This window comes from Medicago truncatula, chromosome 3, assembly GCF_003473485.1.
Source record: "Medicago truncatula cultivar Jemalong A17 chromosome 3, MtrunA17r5.0-ANR, whole genome shotgun sequence".
Classification (NCBI taxonomy): domain Eukaryota; kingdom Viridiplantae; phylum Streptophyta; class Magnoliopsida; order Fabales; family Fabaceae; genus Medicago; species Medicago truncatula.
In genome coordinates, this window is record NC_053044.1 from 23,437,362 (window position 1) to 23,458,710 (window position 21,349).

General features: G+C 32.6%; 2 protein-coding genes across 4 annotated transcripts; one reads left to right on the top strand and one right to left on the bottom strand.

Annotated features, from left to right (window-relative positions):
* Nucleotides 1–401: 401 nt before the first annotated feature.
* LOC11425243 (purple acid phosphatase 18) lies at nucleotides 402–3,629 on the bottom strand. Its single transcript, XM_003600009.4, has 5 exons — nucleotides 3,401–3,629; nucleotides 2,174–2,842; nucleotides 1,219–1,407; nucleotides 1,046–1,134; nucleotides 402–899 (listed from the first exon to the last, which is right to left on the bottom strand). Exons 1-5 carry the CDS (start codon nucleotides 3,533–3,535, stop codon nucleotides 680–682), a joined length of 1,302 nt encoding a protein of 433 aa, XP_003600057.1. The 5' UTR covers nucleotides 3,536–3,629; the 3' UTR covers nucleotides 402–679.
* A 6,691-nt stretch (nucleotides 3,630–10,320) lies between these two features.
* Nucleotides 10,321–20,921, top strand: LOC11437984 (uncharacterized). Of its 3 annotated transcripts, XM_039832496.1 has the most exons (12): nucleotides 10,365–10,617; nucleotides 11,819–11,940; nucleotides 12,049–12,173; nucleotides 13,792–13,864; nucleotides 13,950–13,986; nucleotides 14,409–14,599; nucleotides 15,308–15,495; nucleotides 15,604–15,634; nucleotides 15,778–15,879; nucleotides 16,002–16,052; nucleotides 20,000–20,075; nucleotides 20,334–20,921. In XM_039832496.1, exons 1-12 carry the CDS (start codon nucleotides 10,431–10,433, stop codon nucleotides 20,507–20,509), a joined length of 1,359 nt encoding a protein of 452 aa, XP_039688430.1. In that variant the 5' UTR covers nucleotides 10,365–10,430; the 3' UTR covers nucleotides 20,510–20,921. The 3 variants fall into 3 exon arrangements, with proteins under 3 accessions (XP_003600059.1, XP_039688430.1, XP_003600061.1); XM_003600011.4 differs by having other exon boundaries at nucleotides 10,321–10,617; nucleotides 15,308–15,634; XM_003600013.3 differs by having other exon boundaries at nucleotides 14,436–14,599; nucleotides 15,308–15,634.
* The last annotated feature ends 428 nt before the right edge of the window (nucleotides 20,922–21,349 follow it).

The following is a 21,349-nucleotide window of genomic DNA, read 5'->3' on the forward strand; positions in this document are numbered from 1 at the left end:
ACAGAAACTTGAATCATTGTAAATAAATAGAACTATTTAAAAAAAGTGATCATTGCAAGTAGGTTATGAGGAAGTGACTAATCTTCGTTAGTGAAACTGTTGAGAACACAGGATGGACTCTTCCTGGTAATCGAACTCCCGACCACGTGCTCAAATAAACATTTGTTTGCTTCTGAGTAAACTTAACTCTAAAGTTTGCTGAAAGAAATAACAACTCCTTGCAATGAGAGATGGTGTGTGGAAGAAATTGGTTCTGTAATTCAGAATTTGTTTTGGCGTGACCTATTGACTTCTTACATCTCTATGTGTATTGATCCATGTTCTAACTATTGAATAAAGCCAGTTTTACCATTAAAAGAATTCAATTAATTTCAACAATAACACTCAATAATAGACTATCATGTCATTAATCATTGCATGGCCTTACTTTAAAATGCAAATTCCAGTCTAGAAATACAAAATATGGAAGACATTTACCATTAATTACACAAACAACCACTCTTTTGTCTTTTCTATTCAGAAACCAACAATCTTAGGAAGAACCATATATCAAAGTACTATAATACCTCAAGCTGATATAAATGCTATATATTAATCTTAGGAATTCTTTCATGATTTGAATTCCCAACCAAACTCTTTGCTATACCATTGTTGAAGAAATAAAGAAGATCAAGGGATTTTAGGGTGTCATAAGTGCATGCTCAAGTTCAGTTTTCTTCTGAGCAACACATCCTGAGTTAACTAAAGAGGTTATCCAGATATCATCAGATTTTACCGGCTCGTCATCGTCATTCCGGTGCCAACTCCAGAAGGCATGCGTTGAATTTACAATCTTTAACTCACCATGACCGAAACTGGCCTCACGGAACTCTGACCACTTCGGCTGTGGATCTATATACCTGCCAAACATCAATGTCGCAACCATACAAATGGTAAGAATGATATAAGAGAATCTTAAACGACACTTAACAGAGGTAGTAACGTAGAAAACTCAAAGTTGAATTTGAAAACAACTTCGATATTTTTTTGGTGAAATCAAACTTACTTATGAGCTAAGCCTTCTTTGTTCCCTCCATCACCGATTGTTATATGAACAGCACCACAAGGATCCAATTTTCCATTATATACACGTTTCTGTCAATCACACAAGATTCAATTATGATCAGTAAGTAAATTTAAAAAGTAATGAAACTAAAAAAAAATATCTTATAAGCATACCGAGCGTTCATATGCGTGGACATGACCAGCAAAAACTAAATCTACGCTAGCAGCATAAAGCAATGGCTCCATGGTTTCCATCATATCACCACCTTCACCTTGATGAGCTGTGTTACTATTATACCATGGGACATGAAATATGACAAGCAACCAAGGTGTCCTTTTCCTGTCCACCTTTGACAGATCTGTCTGTAGATCACAAAGAATATATAAGCATGATAATTATTATAAACGGAACTTTAAAACTCAACAATAACTACTAGTTTTGGTCAGAAATCAGAATTGAAAGACCCGATTCTATCCACATCTTTATGAAGGCTTCTATTTTTATGTATATGGTTTATCCTAACCATATGCAAATGCAATGCATGCATCTGTTACCAAGGATTTTTCACTTCATCATTATAAAGGGAAGGAAGAAGGCAAGCAACAGTTATTTCTGGTTTCGTAACTTCTAAATGTTCGTCATTCATTGGTTTCAATGCAAGTAAGGGCGATAGTCCTAGTTTTTCATATGAATGCATGTCATTGCTATGTAGTTAATTCCGTAGAGCAGCTCGTAGTGCCTGATCCCAACTGCTAATGCAAAATAATATTTAGCAGGATGGCTGCTATTGCGAAGACTAGAAAGCAATATACAGCTAAACATAAATCCTAAAGTTTAGTAGAAACAGACATTGTAACCTATAACACGAAATATCACAAGGTTCGTGGAAAAAATTTATAACAAGACAAATGAAGAAAAATAGAAACACTGACATTTATGGCAGTAGAAAATAAATATTATGTGTAAACAATTGGAGGCATCTAGAAAACAGGATAATCAATTTCAAATGCAAGATATAGCTACTAGTCTACAACATACTTTCATTGAAAAACACTTATAACTGAAAATAGATCCAATTCCATTTGTCTGGAATGTAATGACATGTCATCGATTGAGCAACCAACTAACCTTTAGCCATTTATATTGTTCTGAGTACACATCATAATCATCATATGAACCAAGCATGATAATGTGAGCACCGGCAACTTCAAAAGAATAATAGAGGTTCGAGCTTGATCCACTTTCCTCAAACGGCATTTTCCATCTCGAATTATAGGATATAAATCCATCCTTTAACAAAGGTATATGCTCTACTTCATGATTCCCTTGTGTTACCATCCATGGTCTAGAACTAGCAAGTGGCTGCACAAGTCTACCAAACGTGTCCCAACGATGCTGGATATAATCAGCATACGAAAGGTCGCCAGGAATCAGGTTAACATCGTACTTGCATTGGTCGATGTGATCTAACGTTGATTTGGTCCAACCAGTTTGGCCAAGATCTCCAACCACAGCAAAACTAATTGGAAATTGAGCTGGTGGTGTTTTGAGCTCGAACTCCGGACCTAGTCCACCGCATCGGTAAAAGTAAACAGAGTTCGGCTCTAAAGGACCTATTACCGTATGGTGTATCTTTCCTGAGCTGTAGAAAATGTAACTGTAAGAGGTTGTCTCTCCTTCAGCTACATTGTCATACTTCCCTGGCAATGTTCCGTATTCAACAACTGAAGGTGCAGATTTGTCGTCAGTAATCCAGGTAACCCTCATATGCTTGTCTCCTGCCAATGAAATGTGTACCTGGAATACACACTTTTCATGTAAGAATCTGAAACTACATGAGTATCATAAAGTAACATCCTTATAAAGGTTCCTTGTTTGAATAAACAGCTCCATTAAGTGCTTATAGTGCTTATGTATAAGGTATATCTATAATAAAAGATAAAACAAAGTAAAACTGTTTCTAAACAAGCTATAAGCTGTTTTTATAAGCTCATTGAATTGGATCTTCATCAGGCAAAGCTATAAGCTGTCCATTTCTCAAATCAACCTAGCAGCTTCGCTAAATTCTGTACCTCCCCCCCATAAATCAGTACTATTACCAACCACAACTCATCATGATATAAGAAATTCAGACTATTGCAGGGATCCAGAAACAAAAAAAAAAAAAGCAATAAATAAGGTATGAGGACAAAGAAAGAACTTTTTGACATGTGCAAAATGAAATTAAAGTGAAAATTATCTATCTAAATAAAGAAATGCAAGAAACAAAAACACATGAGAAAAACAAAAATAGAAATTAAAAAAAGATAGTCCTAAAATATAACATTGATTAAGTAATAAAGCAAAAGGGTGAACCTGTTGAGGATAAGAAGAGGGTTTAGAATGCCATGGAAGATGTAAGGTTTTTCTAGGCTGAGGTCTAACATAGTCATCAGCAGTTGAAGTTACTGACAGGATCAGTAAAACTGTTGGAATCAGTTTTAGTTTCATTGTTTGTTATTAGCAGATGCTGGAAGTAATGAAGGACAAGAATGTACTTCAGGGATCTATGTAACATGTGTCTGTGTGTGTGACCAGTCGGTGTGTTGTGTCATTATTGAGGTTGGTGGATTTTGTTGTGTACCTTTTTGCTTTTTGTCACTGTTTTGAATGTGACACTTTTTTGTTTTATTATTACTTTTTCAGGTGATAAAGCTTTCATAATTTGTGTTAAGAAACCGGAAAATACGGATCAATTACTTTGAGAGTTTGAGTTTTAAATTTGGATGATTTTAATGTATTTTGATTGAAAAATAATGATAAATAAACGATTAAATAAATTATTTTGATAAAAAATGGTTATGAGAGTAATTAAATATTATACATAGTTAAATATTTTGTTTAGAAACCTCTTCTTCTTAAATATAAATGTTATTTGAACAACCATTTTTTTGAACAACTTGTGTACAACTAAATTATACAAAGAAAGTCTGCATATTATATGTAGGGGTCATGCATATTATATGTAGGGGTCGGTGTTCGAACCTCGGACATCCCACTTATTCACTTTTAAAATGAATTTTTCTAGTCATTAGGCTACTTGAAAAGAAAAAAAAAAACTATACAAAGAAATGTAGGTATTGATACAAAAATCAAAGCATTAGAAAGAAAAAATAAAAACACAATGTAAGTATAATATGAATATGAGAAAGAAAGTTGTGATAAAATGGTTATTCAAATATCATCTGTCTTTTTAAAACTTAAATATATTTTTTTACAAAAACATTCATAATTAATTAGAAACTTATATATATATGAGTACATAAATGGTGATGAAGTGTAAAGCTTCATATGGAAGTGTCAATGATCTTTCTGTGGATATGTTGGTAATGAGCTTCATAAGGGTTAATTAAGTTTTTAGTCTCTATAAATATTCACAGTTTTGTTTTTAGTCCCTATGAAATAAAATCACATTTTTTAGTCCCTATAAAATTTTTCATTAGTATTTTTAGTCCCTATAAATTTTTCCATCAGCACTTTTAATCCCTGTAAAAAAATTTCATCAACAGTTTTGGTCCCTAAAATGTTTAAGGAAAATGTCACAGGGACTAAAAAGTGTGATTTTATTTTGTAGGGACTAAAAACAAAACTGTGAATATTTATAGGGACTAAAAACTTAATTAACCCTTAAATTAATAGATTAGACAACTTAAGTTTTTAAAAATAGATTTTTTTAAGGAAGTTTTGAAAAATAGTTTTTAAAAAATGGATAGTAATTATTTTTATTATATTTTCCTTCATTTTGTATCGTGCTTTTAATTATTTTTTTTTACCTAAAGTAACAACAAATATTTATCATGCATGATGAGTTAATTTTTATCAGTCTCAATTTCACCTTTATGTTATTTTATTTTGATAACAACAAAATCTAAGAGAAAAAATAAAAGTTGGAAAAACCCATAATTTGGTGCATGTTTAAGTCTAGGCAAGTTAGATAATTCACGCAAATTTACAACATATATTGAGCATGTCCTCTTAATGTGATAGTATATTGCAAATGTTAATGTGTTAGTTAGCTCGTGCATTTGGTGTGAATATCCATGCCCTACTTAGCTTTAGTTAGTGTTGTATTTTACTTGACATGTGAATATGGATCATGTTCTTTATAAAGTGAAAGGTTTTAAAATTCGTTTTAAATAATGCAAGTAACATAGTTATTTTTTTAAAGTTCTTACAATATTGGTTTTTATAAATTTGATTTTAATTATTTTTTATGTTATAATATGATTTATAGTCCTCATGTAGTTTTAAAATATCAAGTTTAATGATGTGGGAATTTCTGTTATTTTAAGTTTATTGCATTTGTAACTAATTCTTCCTGAGTTTTTTTTATTTAAAACAAATTTTATCTTTCTAATCAAAAATCAATTTCTAAAACAAATTCTTGTTAACTCTTTTCATTTCTTGGAACAGTTATTTTTTTTTTTTTTTTTGTGGCTGAGATTTGAACTCCGAACTTGCATATATTATGCATTGTTCTTACCAACTAAGTTAAGCTCATAAGGACCTTGGAACAATTAATTGTACTACATGAGGATGATGATGATCTCAAAACTCGACTAAATTAAAAAAAAAAAAACATTACAATCAATTGTTCGTGATTTGTATCTTTGTCTTATATAAAAACAACCGTTTTATTTATATACTTTTTACAATTAAAATCTTTAAGTTCAGCAGAAGGCAAGCAAATAGGATAGCTCACGAGTTAGCTAAGGTAGCCCTGTCTAATCCTAACCCCATGTTATTGATGATGTACCTACATGTATTTGGCATATTTTAGTTAATGAATGAATTTCTTCCATCAAAAAAAATCTTTTAACATTTTTCTTTTTGGTACAAAAAAAAAAAAAACTTTAACATTAACCAAACATAACCGTTTATTTCATAAGAAGCTTGCAACTTTGAGTTTTCCACTATACCGAGGATTAAATAATGAACATGATCAACTCTTTTTTTGTTACACGAACATAATCAATTCTATGTCCAAATAACATTCAAAAGAATTATTTTTTTCCAAAATTCTTAGTTCCAATTAAGTTTTCCAAATATTTTGTATGATTGATCTTATCTTAACCAAATAGAGTTGATTGGAAGGGGGAAGAAAAGGCATCGATGCAAACAGACGCTTCGCTCAAAGAGCCTATGAGTTTTGGGTCGTCAAAAATTCTGATGCAGATATTTGTAATGTTTTGTTAGGGGTTCTAGGTTTGCACGAAGAGATGAAACTTTTGATAAGGTCTTGTTAAACTTTTTTAGGATTTTGATATTGGAAAAGCGGCGGCAGAGATCCACTGCCGATGGAGATAGTGTTAAAACAAAGGCTTAAGAAAACAAACAAATATGAAAAGTTGTTTGGTAAATGATTTTGGAGAAAATCAAAGCTTGGGAGAAAGTAGTATATTTAAATTATTACACAATTTATCTGAAGAGTCAACGGGGTTAAAAAAGTACACAAAACATCAAAAAAGCGAAGATACAAAATAAAGGAGGCTCGAAAACTTGAGGAAGAGAACGAAGATGATTGGAAATGGTTAATGTTAGAATAATAAAAAATAGTACAAATGGTGGAAATGTTCAACCTTTTACGACACTCTCCAAAACTTTTCTGAGCTGAATCATTATTTTACAAGCACTATCATTTTCATCTAGAAAGAGACATAACCATGATGATGGATGTCATCTAAACCCTGTAAAGATTGTTAATGTTTATGTAGGTCTATATGATTGATGGCAGAGTGCATTCGACTATTTGGGCATTGGCTAAGAATGTGTTTTTAGTTTGTATTTTGTACTGAATTTTGAAGCGTATATTGGCCCAAATTGTGTTGAGAAGTTTGCTTTCAATTATGATTAATAAATTACGGTTTGCCTTGTTAAAAAAATATATTTCTAAACCTTGCAATCGCTTTGTTTAATATAACACAAATTTATAGAATGTCATATATTCGTTGTGAATTATATTATTTATAGTTGTTAATCTAAATTATGGTTTGGTTTTCACTTATAAACGACGACTAAGTGATGAGTAAAACCGCAAGTGCACGGTTCTACCGAAGTAGTAAAAAGAGAGTATCGTTCCGACATGAAATTGTTAATTCAATTCACTTTTATTGATGATTAGAAGAGAGTTTAATTGAAAAGTTGGGATTTTTAACGGTGTAGAAATAATAATAAAAAGCTTATTGGGATTGTTGGTCCATCATGGTGACAAACCCTTCACAAACCAAGCCTTTAAATCTAGAACTTTATGTTAGACCTACTTTTTAAAGACAAGTTTCTCTTTAGCCTATCGCATCTCCTTTCGGTCTCAGTGAGTGTGTTTCTCTAGCAATCACGCCTATTTTCATGGTTGATTGCTATTGAAATCCTTGAAGCTCAAAACTTTATTATCTCAAGGTTTGCTAGACTATTTTCATATTTCACAATCCGTGTCTAAATTCACTTATTTCAATATTAAAACTTCATCTTTTGATCCATCACTTAATATTTGTGATGATGAATTAACAAGTACTAACCCTCCACTTTCGCATTATGAGTTTGATACTTGTTAATTCACTATAAAAACGGTGAATTTAGATTAGAAAATAGATTTACATAGAATTAGGGTTCGAGGCTTGGTTTGATTAGGATTAAGTCATTAGACTTGTCCAACAATCCCAAGACAAGAAGAGTCTACTCATTCATGTTCATCGTAGACATAAAGAAGAAGAAGAACATAAATAAAATAACAAGAAAGTAAAAGAAGAACTTTTATTAAGAAAGACAATTGTCACTATTGAATTCCAAGAACAAAAGATGGTTTTACAATCGCAAAATGCCAAATTTCTTGTAGTGAAACTACATGGCTGCTCTATTTATAGTCTAACATTGACTTGAACCCTAAGAATGAAATCACTAAAGTGTTGCACAAGAAACCATGGGCTCTAGGTCAGAAATACTAAAATAGGCAGCTTTGTCGAAGAAGCAAAAGCAGCAAAAGGGTAAAAGGGGGCGCGCCTATGCTACATTCCGGTACAAGATCTTCTAATTCTTTATACAAGATATTTTTGTGTGAGATCTTCATATTTTTGGCAAGAATCAGCTCCAATTCTCCTTTCTTTTGCTCCACGATCAATCTTTTGAATATTTGTTCCTGAAATATAATAATTTGCAATTTAAGTAAAATAGCTCTAAAAGGAAATAAAAACATATTAAATTTAAATAGAATAAACTTAAATAATATATAAAATACACTAATTATTGACTCATCAAACTCCCCCATACTTAAATCTTTGTTTGTCCTCAAGCAAAAGACATAAACATAGCAGCATAAATAAGATTAACATATGACAAAACAATTAAAAACTTATGTCTCCTCAAAGGCTTTATTTCAAGTGTACACTAATCACAACTTCAAGCATTCCTTGTGAACCTATTCAACCCAGCAACAAGTTTCAAGTAAGTGTGTGTGTGTGTGTGTGTGAAGTCCACCCCTTTTCTTGCTCCTGTATAAGATAAATATTATGAGGAAACATGTTCTAACTTTTAACACTAAACTAATTGAGAAAAGTCCTTTCTTCATTTCATATAAGAGAGATGAGAATTATATGATCATTGGATCATTTGACATTTTAAGAAGGAATTACAGAAGTTATTGGTGATTGTCAGAATCCATATTAGGTCGTAGCTACGTGACAATATGTGCAGACTGCTGAACAATATGAGAGGTAGGATAAGCAAAAGCTTTCAAGACATGATGCATAAGAAATAACAATTGAGTGTCAATATCTTAGACATAATGCTTGATATTCTCAAAGATACATTTCTCTAAGGAATACGGGAAAAGATCCTCTTCATTTACTTGAAAAAAATTGAGATAACACTAGATACATATGATCCTAACTCAAGGAATACATAAAAATTCATCTTGAGAATCCTAATCAAATACTTATTAAAGTCATAATTACATATATTTTTTTATATAAAAATTACTTCTTTTAATTTTTTGAACAATAAGCTAAAGACATTTATTAACATTTTTTAAAAAGATTCATAACTATTTGGAAAAATAGTAAATTATATTTTTCTTTACGGTTGAAATACTAAATTATATTAAAAAAAAAAAATAGTTTTATGATTTGTTAGATAAGAAAGCAATTAGTTAGAGCATTGATCTAGATGTGTCGAGACAACAGAATATTTGTTGGGGATTCAACACAAAAATGTTGCAAATGATAGAAGATAGTTATGAGAATATGAGATGTCAACGTAGTTTAAATGTCATGATTATCACATGAAGAAGACGAAATATTTTTTTATCTCTTCAAAACAAAACTATGTTTATTGAGAGGATGTTACCGATTATTATTGTCAAATTATGTTTGATGGATACAACAAATTTTATATAATTCTATTTTTACATAAAATTAATTTTATTTTTGATTGGTCTTTATTTATCCATACATGGACAAAATTTCAAATTAGTAAGACTTATTTTCTCTAGAAACTAGAGTGTTCACACACAAAAGAATAAACACCATCTTTAAAAAAAAACTAATTTTATTTATTTTTGGTAAAAAAAACATTAAATTTCTTTTTTTATGTTAACCTTCCGAGTTTAAAGGAAAAAGAAATTATAGTATTATGAAATTCGAACACGAGTTAAGCATAGATTGATTAATAAAGAATTGTTTCATTAACGAATTGAACTTTAAAAAAGAACACTAATTTTATACCTAGAAAAAGTAGACAACACTAAAGGAAAAATCAAGAGTAAAAAAATATCAAATTGGTTTTTATCTCTACAAGGCACTTTCAATTTAATCATTGATTGCGTTAATAGTTGAAATTAAGCTCAGTTTTTGTCAAAAGTTTTCCAATTAAATAAGGAGAATGATAATCATTGTCTTTGAGACATTAGAAATATAGCATTGAAAAATGATGAAAAGTGATAAATTTAACTTCTTAAAAGTTAAAATGTTATTGAAACCAATACAAACATGTTACTTTTGACTTCCTTAATCATTGTTTATCTTTATGTTTTTGTCGCATGATAAAAGATCTAATCCAAATTTTTTTGACAGACTAATTTAATATATTAAAAAAGCTGAAGATGGGACCAAGTTGAATTGAATTATCGTAAAACACAATGACCATATTACAAACAATTTTTTTTTTTTTTTTTTTTTAAGAAACCATATTACAACATGAATAATTAATTAATTAATTAATTAATAATGAATCCTTCTTGTAATTTAGGTTGGAGAAAGAACACAACCCAAGATCAAGAATAATAACAATACCAACATAACCATTCTCGTTTCTGCATCTTTCAGATCTCTTCATTCAATCAATCATCAATTTTGAGATGGGTTACAGAAAAAAGAACTTGTTGAAAGAGGATCACACCATTTCTTCAAATTGTAATAAATCATTGAGTGAAGCAATGCTTGCAATCACTATGAGTATCATTGGTTTACCTGTTGATGTTCATGTTAAAGATGGTTCTGTTTATTCTGGAATCTTCTTCACTGCTTCTACTGAATCAAATTTCGGTATACTTTCTTTTTTATTCATTTCTTCACTTTTTTTTTATTGGAAAATTGTTTACTGTATTGATTTACTCAATAGCTCAATTGGGTTGTGAAAAAAAAATCATTTTTTTGGATAATTCTAATGATTAGTATTACGTTAGTTGAATAATTGTGTGTAATTTTCATCTGGGGTGGTGTTTTTTGTTCTTATTGTTCACACCAATGGAGTTGATGAAACGTGAATTGTAGATCCTAATGGAGTTGATAGTTTTTTGGTTCATTCATTTTGTGTGACTCTTGTTATCTAGGAAAATCTTAGGGATTGAATAAGCAATTCAATCATAAAATTCATAGGAGCTAAATTACTGGTTGTATGTGTTATACTCTACGTTGCACCGGCACTTCAGATTGAAGACGTGTGTGGTCTGTGGCACATGACACTGACACATGTAGTTACACTAAATCACTTTCATTTTCTAAAGTTATTAATTACCAGTGTCTATGTCTGAGATTGTGTCATATGGTATATTATTGGATCTGATAGTCAAGTAATGTACTTGTCTCTGTAACATGGGTACTCCTAAAATTGTGAAGTACCTGTACCGAGTATGCGTACAGTACTCGTACCGAGTACGCGTACAATATGAGTAACGAGTACGCATTCAATACTCGTACAGTACATACCGAACCATATCCATTTACTTAATTAATTCCTGGTAGTTAATATAGCAAAAACATACAGACATTGGAGAATTAGCAGAAATTATTTTGATTTTTTATTGTATTTAAATTCTATCACTTGCTTTTGATGAAAATAGTGGAGGCGGTGGACAAAAAAAAGTAAATCTCTGAAGCATCATAATGGAAGTGTGGTTAAATACATGGTTAAGATACGAACAATATTATACAAAAAAATTTATGGTAGTTGATTTTTTTTTCCAGCATAGTTTTACAACAACAATGGTAGTAATTCACTAAAAATTGCCGTTTTTCGTATCGGTGCCCATACCGAGTACCCTACCTGTACCTATGCATCATAGGTACTTGTTTCCACCAGAAACTTCTTTGACTGTTGGGAATGAGAATAGCATTAGTAATAGGCAAAGCAGGCCCAGATTGTTAACCTTTTTAATTTTTGTTTGGTATGAAATCCCACACTTGAATTTTATTTTTGTCTGTTAAAGAAACTCATGAGTGTTCCCTTACTTTGTTGCATGTCTAGGGGTTGTTTTGAAGCAAGCAAGGATGACCAAGAAGGGAAGGGGCCACAGTAATGTTGGAAACGAGACTTTGGTAGATACACTAGTGGTTCTATCAGATGATCTTGTGCAAGTTGTTGCTAAGGTAAGACATTTGTAATTTTGTGTCATGCAATGTATCTTTGATGCATACATATCATTTTAGAGTATAATTGTGTTCTTAAGGTTAAGGTACATGTGACCTTGTGTGTAGGGAATAACGCTTCCTGCGGATGGTGTTGGTGGAAATATAACTGGTGATTATGAAGAAGCAGTTACGCACGAGGTTTGTTCTGCTGAGAGTCGTTCGATAGATGCAGAACAGGTTAATCAATCGAGGTATTGTCTATCAAATTCATTCAAATGGATGGAGATGTGTGTTATGCATAGCAAAGTTAATTTGTTACTATGTTTCATAACCAACAACCTAAGAAACATTGAATTTGACAGTATCTTCACTACTTGCCAATTGTGTTTCTAGCTTTCGATGTGATTTTCTCATACAAAGAAATCCAATTAAGCACCTACCCCAGCATGCAATTTTCAAGTAAACATTTGTGCAAAACTTTTTATCTCTTCCAGAATGTTGGACCTTAGTTAATAGTGTTTTTTATCAAGTATAGGTGCTTTTCTTCCTTTTTCTAATACACGAAGAATCAAGATTTTGATATTAGTAAGTAGCAATTCAAGTTAATACATTCAAAACGTTCTCACAACTATTTCTATCGTATTAAGCCAGAAAAATATGTATAATCTTTGTCATACATCAGTTAACTATTTCTCCTTTGGTTCTTGTCTGAAGTAACTCATATACCTCAAGTAAGCCCTTCACTATGAAATATTCTGAAGCCTTTATCTATTCACAATTGAAATTAACTCATTTTATGTATTTCGATTTAGTCATTGCTGGTTACAAGTCAAACTCTTACTACTGAACTACACCTCATGGATTCACAGAAGAGAAAAATAAAAAATAATGTAGGACACTGTTACATAACGAATTGGAATATCAAGTGGCTTGGTTGTGTCCCACACGATATCATGTGATTTTTTTTTTTTTTTTTTGTTTAATCCTGCATTTTGTTACGCAGTAAAGATTGGCTTAAGTAACTTACTGCTACCACCAATAGCTCTAGCTTAAACATTTAATCCTTAGAATTACAGTTGCCAGTTTTGTTAAATAGCAGCTCTGGCTGCGTTAGAGCGCTATTTCATAGTGGTATTCGAACAAACCGCTATTGCATCGCAATACGCTATTTAGTACAAAATATTGTAAAATAGAAGCTACCACAACACTATAGGAGTGTTGCATAGCAGATTTGGAAGAAACCAGCTTTTTTCTGTGATCTCCAATTGATTACACTGAAAATTACTCAAAGTTACATTTACCACCAATCATTTTAGGATAAATTAAAATAATTATCCAGCCTTATGTTGAAATTATTAGATATAGATTTTTGTAAAATGTTATTTCATTTTTCATTTCACTAAGCATGGTTAAATACCATTTGAGTCCATCTTCATCCTTACCATGCCCCTTACCCTCTCCTCCTACTGATAGCAAATTTAAGGAGATGAACCATCAAATTCAAAAGTGAAGGGAACTATTTCACTAAATAATTCTAATTTCCATAAAACAAATATCAAGTGTGGTGGACTTCTTACATTGATTCATTTGTAATAGATATGATTTGATGTCAACTCTTTGGATTATTTCCTTTTTGGAGCACAGTTTTTAAGCATGTAGATAAAATAGTGCACTACTATACAATTTTAAGCATGTAGATAAAATAGTGCTCTACTGTACAATTTTAATTTGTTAAAACTTTAATATAAGAATCCTTAGTGGCTATCATAACAAACAATTAGCACTTACTCGATGTTTTTTCTTTTCGAATACACAGATTCATGACATTATTTTTTTTTCCTTGGGTTCCTGCCAACTTTTTATTGACAGACAAGCTGGAGATAAAAACTCCAACGGGAAACCTGATGACTGCAAGCAGAAGTTTGAATTTAACAAAAACAAAGTATGTTGGCACTTTGGCATATTCGTAGCTAGACTTTTGGCGGTTTGATTTTCTTTTTTAATTCTAAAGCTGCGATTTTCCACAGGATGAAAAGATTCAAAGCCTTCATTCCGGCCATGAAAGTGAGTTGGATTTCCCTGATCTCTGTTTCATGTAAAATGATTTGTAGACACTATTGATTGAAATGGCATAACTTCTAACGATTTTGGACATTTGTTAGTTTGTACACTTCTTTAACAAGTTTTGTATGTTGAAAAATGTGTGTAAGGCATGTTGTTTTGGATCTTTTTACACCTTCAGGATATACCCTTTTGCAAAGTATATACAGAAAAAGAAAAAGAAAAAAACGTTGTTTTCTTCCAACATTTTTACATTAATGCCTCTATTTTTTCTAGTTAACTGACATATGTTCCTCTCAAACCTTGCTATTGCCTCTGATCTCTCACCTCGTAATAATTGAATTCTCTCTTCCTAGCACAAGATTCGAACATTTCTTTTATAATTCTATGTTCCCTTATTCAATTCTCATGTACTCACATTGTAGTTGATGCATGTCTTGGCCGTGTTGAAGCTGATAAAGCCAATGATCAGGGTAGTGAAAGGTCTACTTCACCGGATTCTACTTCTACACATTCCACCCTAAGTGAAGATCTCAATGAGGTATCACATAATTCTCCAGCAAAATTCATTGAAAAATCTGCTCCAAGGGGTACAGATTGTACCAGAAATGCCAAGGTAAATAAATCCATTTAACTTCCATCAACAGCTGCTGGCTAAACAGTCCTGATAAAAATGATGTAGGTGGAAGGTTTTTTTTATCATAGCAAAGCATATCAGATGCATTTTTGTCCCTATACGACACATCTTTTTTAACTGAGAGTCATTTTGGATACTTGTGCTAATGTTCATCTTCCTAATACTCAGTTAGCTATAGTATCGCTTAACATTTTGAATTGGCGGTCTATAAGATTTTTATCTTGTTAGAATATTAGAAATTAGAAAATATCTATAATATCTTTATATTATAGTTTAGTATCTTAGTTTATCTTGTAAGATCAGTTTATAATTTTAGAGTAGCTTAGTTTAGCTCAACATTTTTATGATTTGTTTTCAAATTTCCTTATTTATTTAAGATTACGAGTCTTGTATCCCTATAAATAGGGATAATATGTAGTCTTTTGTATCAAGTTACTATTAAATTATCATCAATGGTATTCAAGCTTTTATTATTTTTCTGTCCTTTTATCTAAAACTCATTGCTCCCTAGATACGTCATCCATCGACTATAAACTTAGAATATTGATCTAAATTTTCATAGATTTTAGTTTTTTGATTTATGCAACAGCGCGATAGATAGCTAGTGCTAATTTTGAGATAATGTTTTCTTTTTAGTTTTGTTCTTGTTGATTTACTTTTAACTTTTCTCATTGTGACTTTCTTTAGGAATTTAAGCTCAACCCAGCTGCCAAAATTTTCTCCCCGTCTTTTGTCCATCCTAATTCAGCAACTTCAACCGTGCCAACAACTGCAAACATGGTTTACGTGCCAAATAGCTCTCCACCTGCAAACATGGTTTACCTGCCAAATAGCTCTCCACCTGCAAACATGGTTTACTTGCCAAATAGTTCTCCTCCATTACCTGTTGCAACTATTCAACAAGAAGCTGGATTCAATAACTTTGCTTCTCGACCTTCTGTGCCAGTTAAGGCTTCACAGTATGGTAATTTGACGGTTGGAAATCCTGGCAGTGGTTCTCAATTTACACAACCTGTAAGTATTAACAAATTTGTTGATATTCTGTCTCGTGTGCACCAATGCTTGCATGATCATGTCTCTTTGGTTAGTAGGTGCTGTAAAAAAGTATACACTTCTTAGGCACTTATTATTATCATTTTTGGATTATTTGGCGACAGATTGTTGGCCAACTGACAAGGACACAACCTCTCCAGTATGCTGCACATTACACTCCTGTTTTATCTGAACCTGCTTATTTGCAAACAACAAGCTCTCCTGCGGTAAGTACAGAAAGATATAACGCGCCTTCAGTCTAATTTTAGATTTCTTCTTTAAAGACGATTAATTTGTTTAGGAGGAATCACACGTTCCCACGAGATAATGTCTTTCTTTCTGAGTGCAGGTTATGGTTGGACGATCCACCCAGTTAGTCTATGTTCAGCAAGTTTCCCACGTAAGATAGCATGTCTATAACCCTTTTCACCTAAGGAGTTTTTCATTTTTTCTTTACCAAAGTTAAGCCAAAACTAGACAAAATTAAATCTATAGAAGGCTTTAAAAAATATTAAGGAATTTTCGGTGGATAAAGTTTTAAGAGAATTTTTACTGAATACTATTGACTTGAATTTCATGTGCAAATGTATTTGCAAAATATAGACTGATATATATTAAGGGAGATATAGAGTGGAGTGATGAGAAGGTTGAGGGTTCTATTCTCACCCACAACATAATACTTACAATTCAACATTTGTCATTTAAAAACATGAAAAGAAAATTTTGATGCCCTGAGGGAACATAAGTTGTAGTGATCAAACCCTTGCCTAGTTTCTCTTTGATGAAGTTTTTGTTTATCCATACACTTTATCTTGTCATGCTGGACTGGATTATGTGCAATGCCGATGGCTGATTTGTTGTCAAACACTAGGCTTCATGGGAGTTTCATATACAACTTTTAAATCGTCCAACACAATGTTTAGCCATAGTAATTCACAAATTCCCTATCTCATGGCTCAAAATTCAACTTTTCTGCTTCACTTGCCAACCAACTACATTATGTTTCTTACTCCTCCATGCAACTAAGTTTCCACCCATGAACATACAATAACTAGAAGTTGATTCCCATCTGTGACTGATCTTGTATAGTCAACATATGTATAAACTTCCTTACATGAATCTCCTTTCCTTTTTTTTTAAATAGTAGTCCTCTATCAGGTGTAGACTTCAAAATTTGTAAAAGTCACATTGTGCTTGTAAATGTCTCACTCTCAAGTCATACATGATTTGGCTAATTATACCAATTGCATAAGCTTCGGAAGGTCTAGTATGATGAGCACATCACAATATATAGATTTTCCCACTAACCTTTGATATTGAGCTTTGTCAACCGAAGGAATTTGTTCATAATTTCCAATCCTGGTCATTGATGGGTACAATGGTATCCTTACAACCCAAATTCCTATTTCCCATAAGAATGGTAAGATCATAGTTCCTTTGGAAAATGAAGAGGCCTTGTTAGGAATGTTGTTATTGAACGTTGAAAGGCATATCTAAGTAGAAGAATTAATACCTTCAATACTTACTGAGTGCTAATGATTGGGTTGACTGTTGGACAAGTTCTTCTTTCTTTGATACATGACTGTGATGTGTTCAATAGTATGTTGGTTAAGAGACTTGGTAGTTAGCTAGTTAATTAGTCAGTTATTAAGGCTAAGGTAGATGGAAGAAATGGATAAGGCCATGTAACCTATATTTGAAAATGGGGTTGAGAGGGATGGTAGTCATATTGTGAGAATTAGAATTTTGACTAGAGAGAGTCTTCGATCTCTCAAATATCCAAACAAACTTTTTGTACATTTAATAAAAATACGTTCTCTACGGTCCCTATTTGAACCAATTCCTATGATTCTTACATTTGAGTGACAATAAACTTGTTTGTGGCTGATATATACAGAGCATTGTTTGTGACCCGTAAAGTACCGGATACAATACAACATGGATACGAGATGTTTCTTAAATTCAAGATACAACACAACGTAGATATGTTACCAAAATCTTATAAAAAAAACTTACGTAGATACAAAACTTAGTTAATATATAATAACTATAGTGATCACGATTTGCAAAAAGTATACTTGTGATAGTAACAAAAATTAAAGCTTTGCCTTAAAATATATATTTTAACGCCGTCGTCACAGGAGCTGTTGTGACGAAGAAGAGGAAAGGGGTTTTGGGAATTCTCTTTGTTAACGGGAGAGATGGTTTCTTTTTCTTTCGAAATCTAAAAACTCAATGTTCAAAAACATGTATTTTAGTCTATAAAAACATGTGAAATAATAGAGCTTAAAAAACATAATGCTTCACTATGTCGTGTCTATTCTGTTTATATCCACCCCAACAAGACACACCAACAAAGAAGTGTCTTGCTATGTCATGTTAGGTCCACGTTGTATCTCAAACTTATCATTCAACATAACTTTCAAATGAAATAAAAACAAGTTGAGTACTTCTGGGACATGTATCCCAGGATCCCAGGAGTATCAATGTCTGGTACATATCCAATACCGATACTTTTTCCACTTTGGAGTGTGTGGGCTTCATAGGAGGGGATGAAGCTCTCTCAATTTGGTGGATTTCCCTCAAAGAAAGCAACCAGGGTGCAACATGGTGGATTTTTTAGATGGCGGTGCTGAAAGGGTTCCGGCCAATATTTGATTCAGATATTCCAGTTTGGGCTCAAGTCTAGAGCCAAGAACCAATGGAGCATAGGGCAGAAACTAATAAAAAAAGAAGGGGAGCAAGAATTGGGGTAACTAGGAATCTTGAAGCTAAAAGAAGAATAAAAAAGAAATAGCAGAGAAGTAGATCATTCGTTAGCTAGTAGAGTGAGTTCAAAAAGAACACCGACCCATAAAATAAAATAAAACTGTAAAATAAGGGAACAAATCAGCCACTTTGGAGAGACAGAATGTTAGAGACAATGTTACACAACAATACTTTACAAACTCGGGACAGCACAAAGTAAAGTACTTAACTGACACTGATGAAAATGAAGACGAAAACGTAGACTTTACATAAAGAAGCAAGGGTCTAAAATGCTTGCGTTGAAAGCCAAATTTGAATAGCAAGACTCTTAGAGGTTCGACTGATGGAAGGGAATGACTATCTTTTGGTTAGGATCACATTCATCATCCTTGGTCTAGAAATGTACAATTTTCTCAGTTCCTTAGCCCAATGAGAATTTGAAAAGGTTTACTGCACAGTTCAAGTCTTCAACTGAGTTTGTGAGTGGAAATGAGGTTATTTGAAGTTTAGGAACATATAGCACATTATTCACGATAAGAGGTGGTCAAACTTTTAAATTTCCATGGTTAGCAGCCGACGTATGAGTAATGAGTGAAATATGCTCTAATCAAGAATCCTTGGAAACAGTCCAGAGGCATAAAGGATTGAAAACAAAGGCTCTTTTTGGTTAAAGGCTGCTAAGAGAGACAATAAGGGTATGCAAATGTTTTAACTCAATCTTGTTGAGGGCCAGGATTCCGTACATAGCAGTACCTGAATAAGGAATAACATCAGACAGAAATATCAAAAGCAGTTCACAAAAAGCTGGGGTTTTAGGGTCAAAGTTAGCAAATAGCAGCTGTATAAAAAGTACCACTGGCAGCCTGGTGTCAGTTGGTCATGGTTACCAATATGAGTAGATGACACTGAGTCAAGCAAAGTGAAATAAATGGTATCCCAAATGGTGGCTAGAAGCAAGGTGTGTGAGTTCTCTTGCAGCTAATTTCACCAGCATGCAAGGGCATGTGAAAGGTATTCTGGGTGGTGGGCTTTTGGGGTTATGCTGGGCTGTCTATGGTGGTTTCCGTTGATTTACTCATAGCATGGCCTTTCTCGGTGGCCCAAGGAATAAACGTAAGGTAGAAACAAGCTTTAATAATAGGGCAGCAGCAAGAAAGGCAGCTGCTACATGGATGCAATAAAGCGACTAGGGGGTTTTGATGCGGAAACAGAGTCTCCCAAATCGAAAGACCTATGATACCAAGTAGAAAGATAACTTCTACTGATTGTTATTTCTGAATTGAATTTACATAATATCAACCAATCTCTTTTACTAATTTCCTTACGGTTGTATTTCACCTGTGTAAATCTGTGTCCCAAAAACTGTACAAGGAATGATAATAATAATAATAATAATAATAATATTCTCAAACAGATAACGATAGTTGTAGTATCCTATGGATCCTTATAAAGGGAACGTGACTTCTGTGAAAATACATCAATCTATCTATATTTGCTAACTGAATCAAGAGTTTTGCCAACTTTTTTATATTTCATATTTCCATGGTCAACCATATATTTTTGACCATCATAGCTAACTCTTTCTACTTGTGATTGAAGGATATGGTTCATGGTGTAACGGCTCCATTCTCAACTCGTCCCCCGTTGAATCACGTACAATTTCAAAAGCATCAAGGTAACAACATAATGAGTATCTTTTTATTGCATTTGTTTTTCTTTTCAAAAGCTCTCTCAAGAAGCTGCCAAAAGAAAGTGATTATTTTCTCAAAATAAGCTATTTCAAACAGAAATGTCATAAAAACACTCTAGCATTTTCCCTTTTGATATGAAACATAATTGAATCTTGGGACTCCAGTAATTTTGACATCCAAATTGAATAAGAATATGAATCTGCATATCTTTTTGGCTAATTGTTCCATTTTTTCAAAAACAGGAGGAACACATGGTCAAGCAATACCAGTTGTTATCCCCCCATCTGTCATAACAAGCTTGCAACAACAACCCTATGAAGTTCAAAGCCACATTCCAATTTTGCAACCTGGCTTTTCGGCTCCTAGAGCTATTTCAGTCCCAGGACCAAATGGTTTCTATGGCACTAAGTTTTCATGAAACGTTCGTTCAAATTCTTCTGTTTTATCGCTTTCTCCGAGTTAAAGATCAGTCTCTATTTCCATTTTTTAATTGATATCAAAATTTTGTTTTGTTTCATATCATTTATTTCCTTCCTGTGAGAAGTGTATAGTAGCTTTGTGCTGGCTCTCCATAGAAATTTTAGGGTTATATTATTTTAGAAGAAATTTTTTGCGAGTCCTCATGTGAAGATAAGGTACTAAGGTTCAATTCTTGTCTTGGGAATTGAAGAAAGATTTTTTCTTTTAGGATTGATATTGTACGTTTGGCAATTGCACTTGAATGGGTTGGATATAAACTCCAGACTAATTAAAGAGATGGAAAATTGGTGTGACATTCAAATTTCAATGTTTATTTTGGACCTTATATAATGAAATTTTTGTTTATGGTAGCTATTTGCATACCTTTTTTTTGCATTGAGAGCTACTTTTACTCCCTCCGTTGTTTCTCGTGTCCAGATGGATAAATTTGGACAAAACGATATTTTTCACCTGTTTGGTTTGGATGGATAAACCTCAACGGGAGTGGTAGCTCTTCTGAAGTTGGCTTTCATGAAATCATAGACAAAAGAGAAGTATGTTTGTCGAGATTAATTGTCCTAATGCTTTAGTAAGCTTTATAGGCCTTGGACCAACATTAAACACATAGGACGCTAGTAAGATTGAGGACAATGGTGGCCAATTGAATTCTCTAGCAGAAATTAATCACCAAATGCAATGTTTGGTTTTACATTTGTATGCCGCATGTTGAAAGTAATGGTGTGAAAAATAAAGAAGCTACTAGTTGTAGCTTTTCTTTAGATGCACGCTTGCTATGCCT

Excerpts from the sequence above, each read along its gene's own strand:
- LOC11425243 (XM_003600009.4), bottom strand. The coding sequence starts at position 3,535 with ATGAAACTAAAACTGATTCCAACAGTTTTACTGATCCTGTCAGTAACT. Across the intron at positions 2,843-3,400 it reads CCTCTTCTTATCCTCAACAG|GTACACATTTCATTGGCAGG; the intron begins GTTCACCCTTTT and ends TGTGTATTCCAG. Across the intron at positions 1,408-2,173 it reads AACAATATAAATGGCTAAAG|ACAGATCTGTCAAAGGTGGA; the intron begins GTTAGTTGGTTG and ends TGTGATCTACAG.
- LOC11437984 (XM_003600011.4), top strand. The coding sequence starts at position 10,431 with ATGGGTTACAGAAAAAAGAACTTGTTGAAAGAGGATCACACCATTTCT. Across the intron at positions 14,600-15,307 it reads ATTGTACCAGAAATGCCAAG|GAATTTAAGCTCAACCCAGC; the intron begins GTAAATAAATCC and ends GACTTTCTTTAG. Across the intron at positions 15,635-15,777 it reads GTTCTCAATTTACACAACCT|ATTGTTGGCCAACTGACAAG; the intron begins GTAAGTATTAAC and ends ATTTGGCGACAG.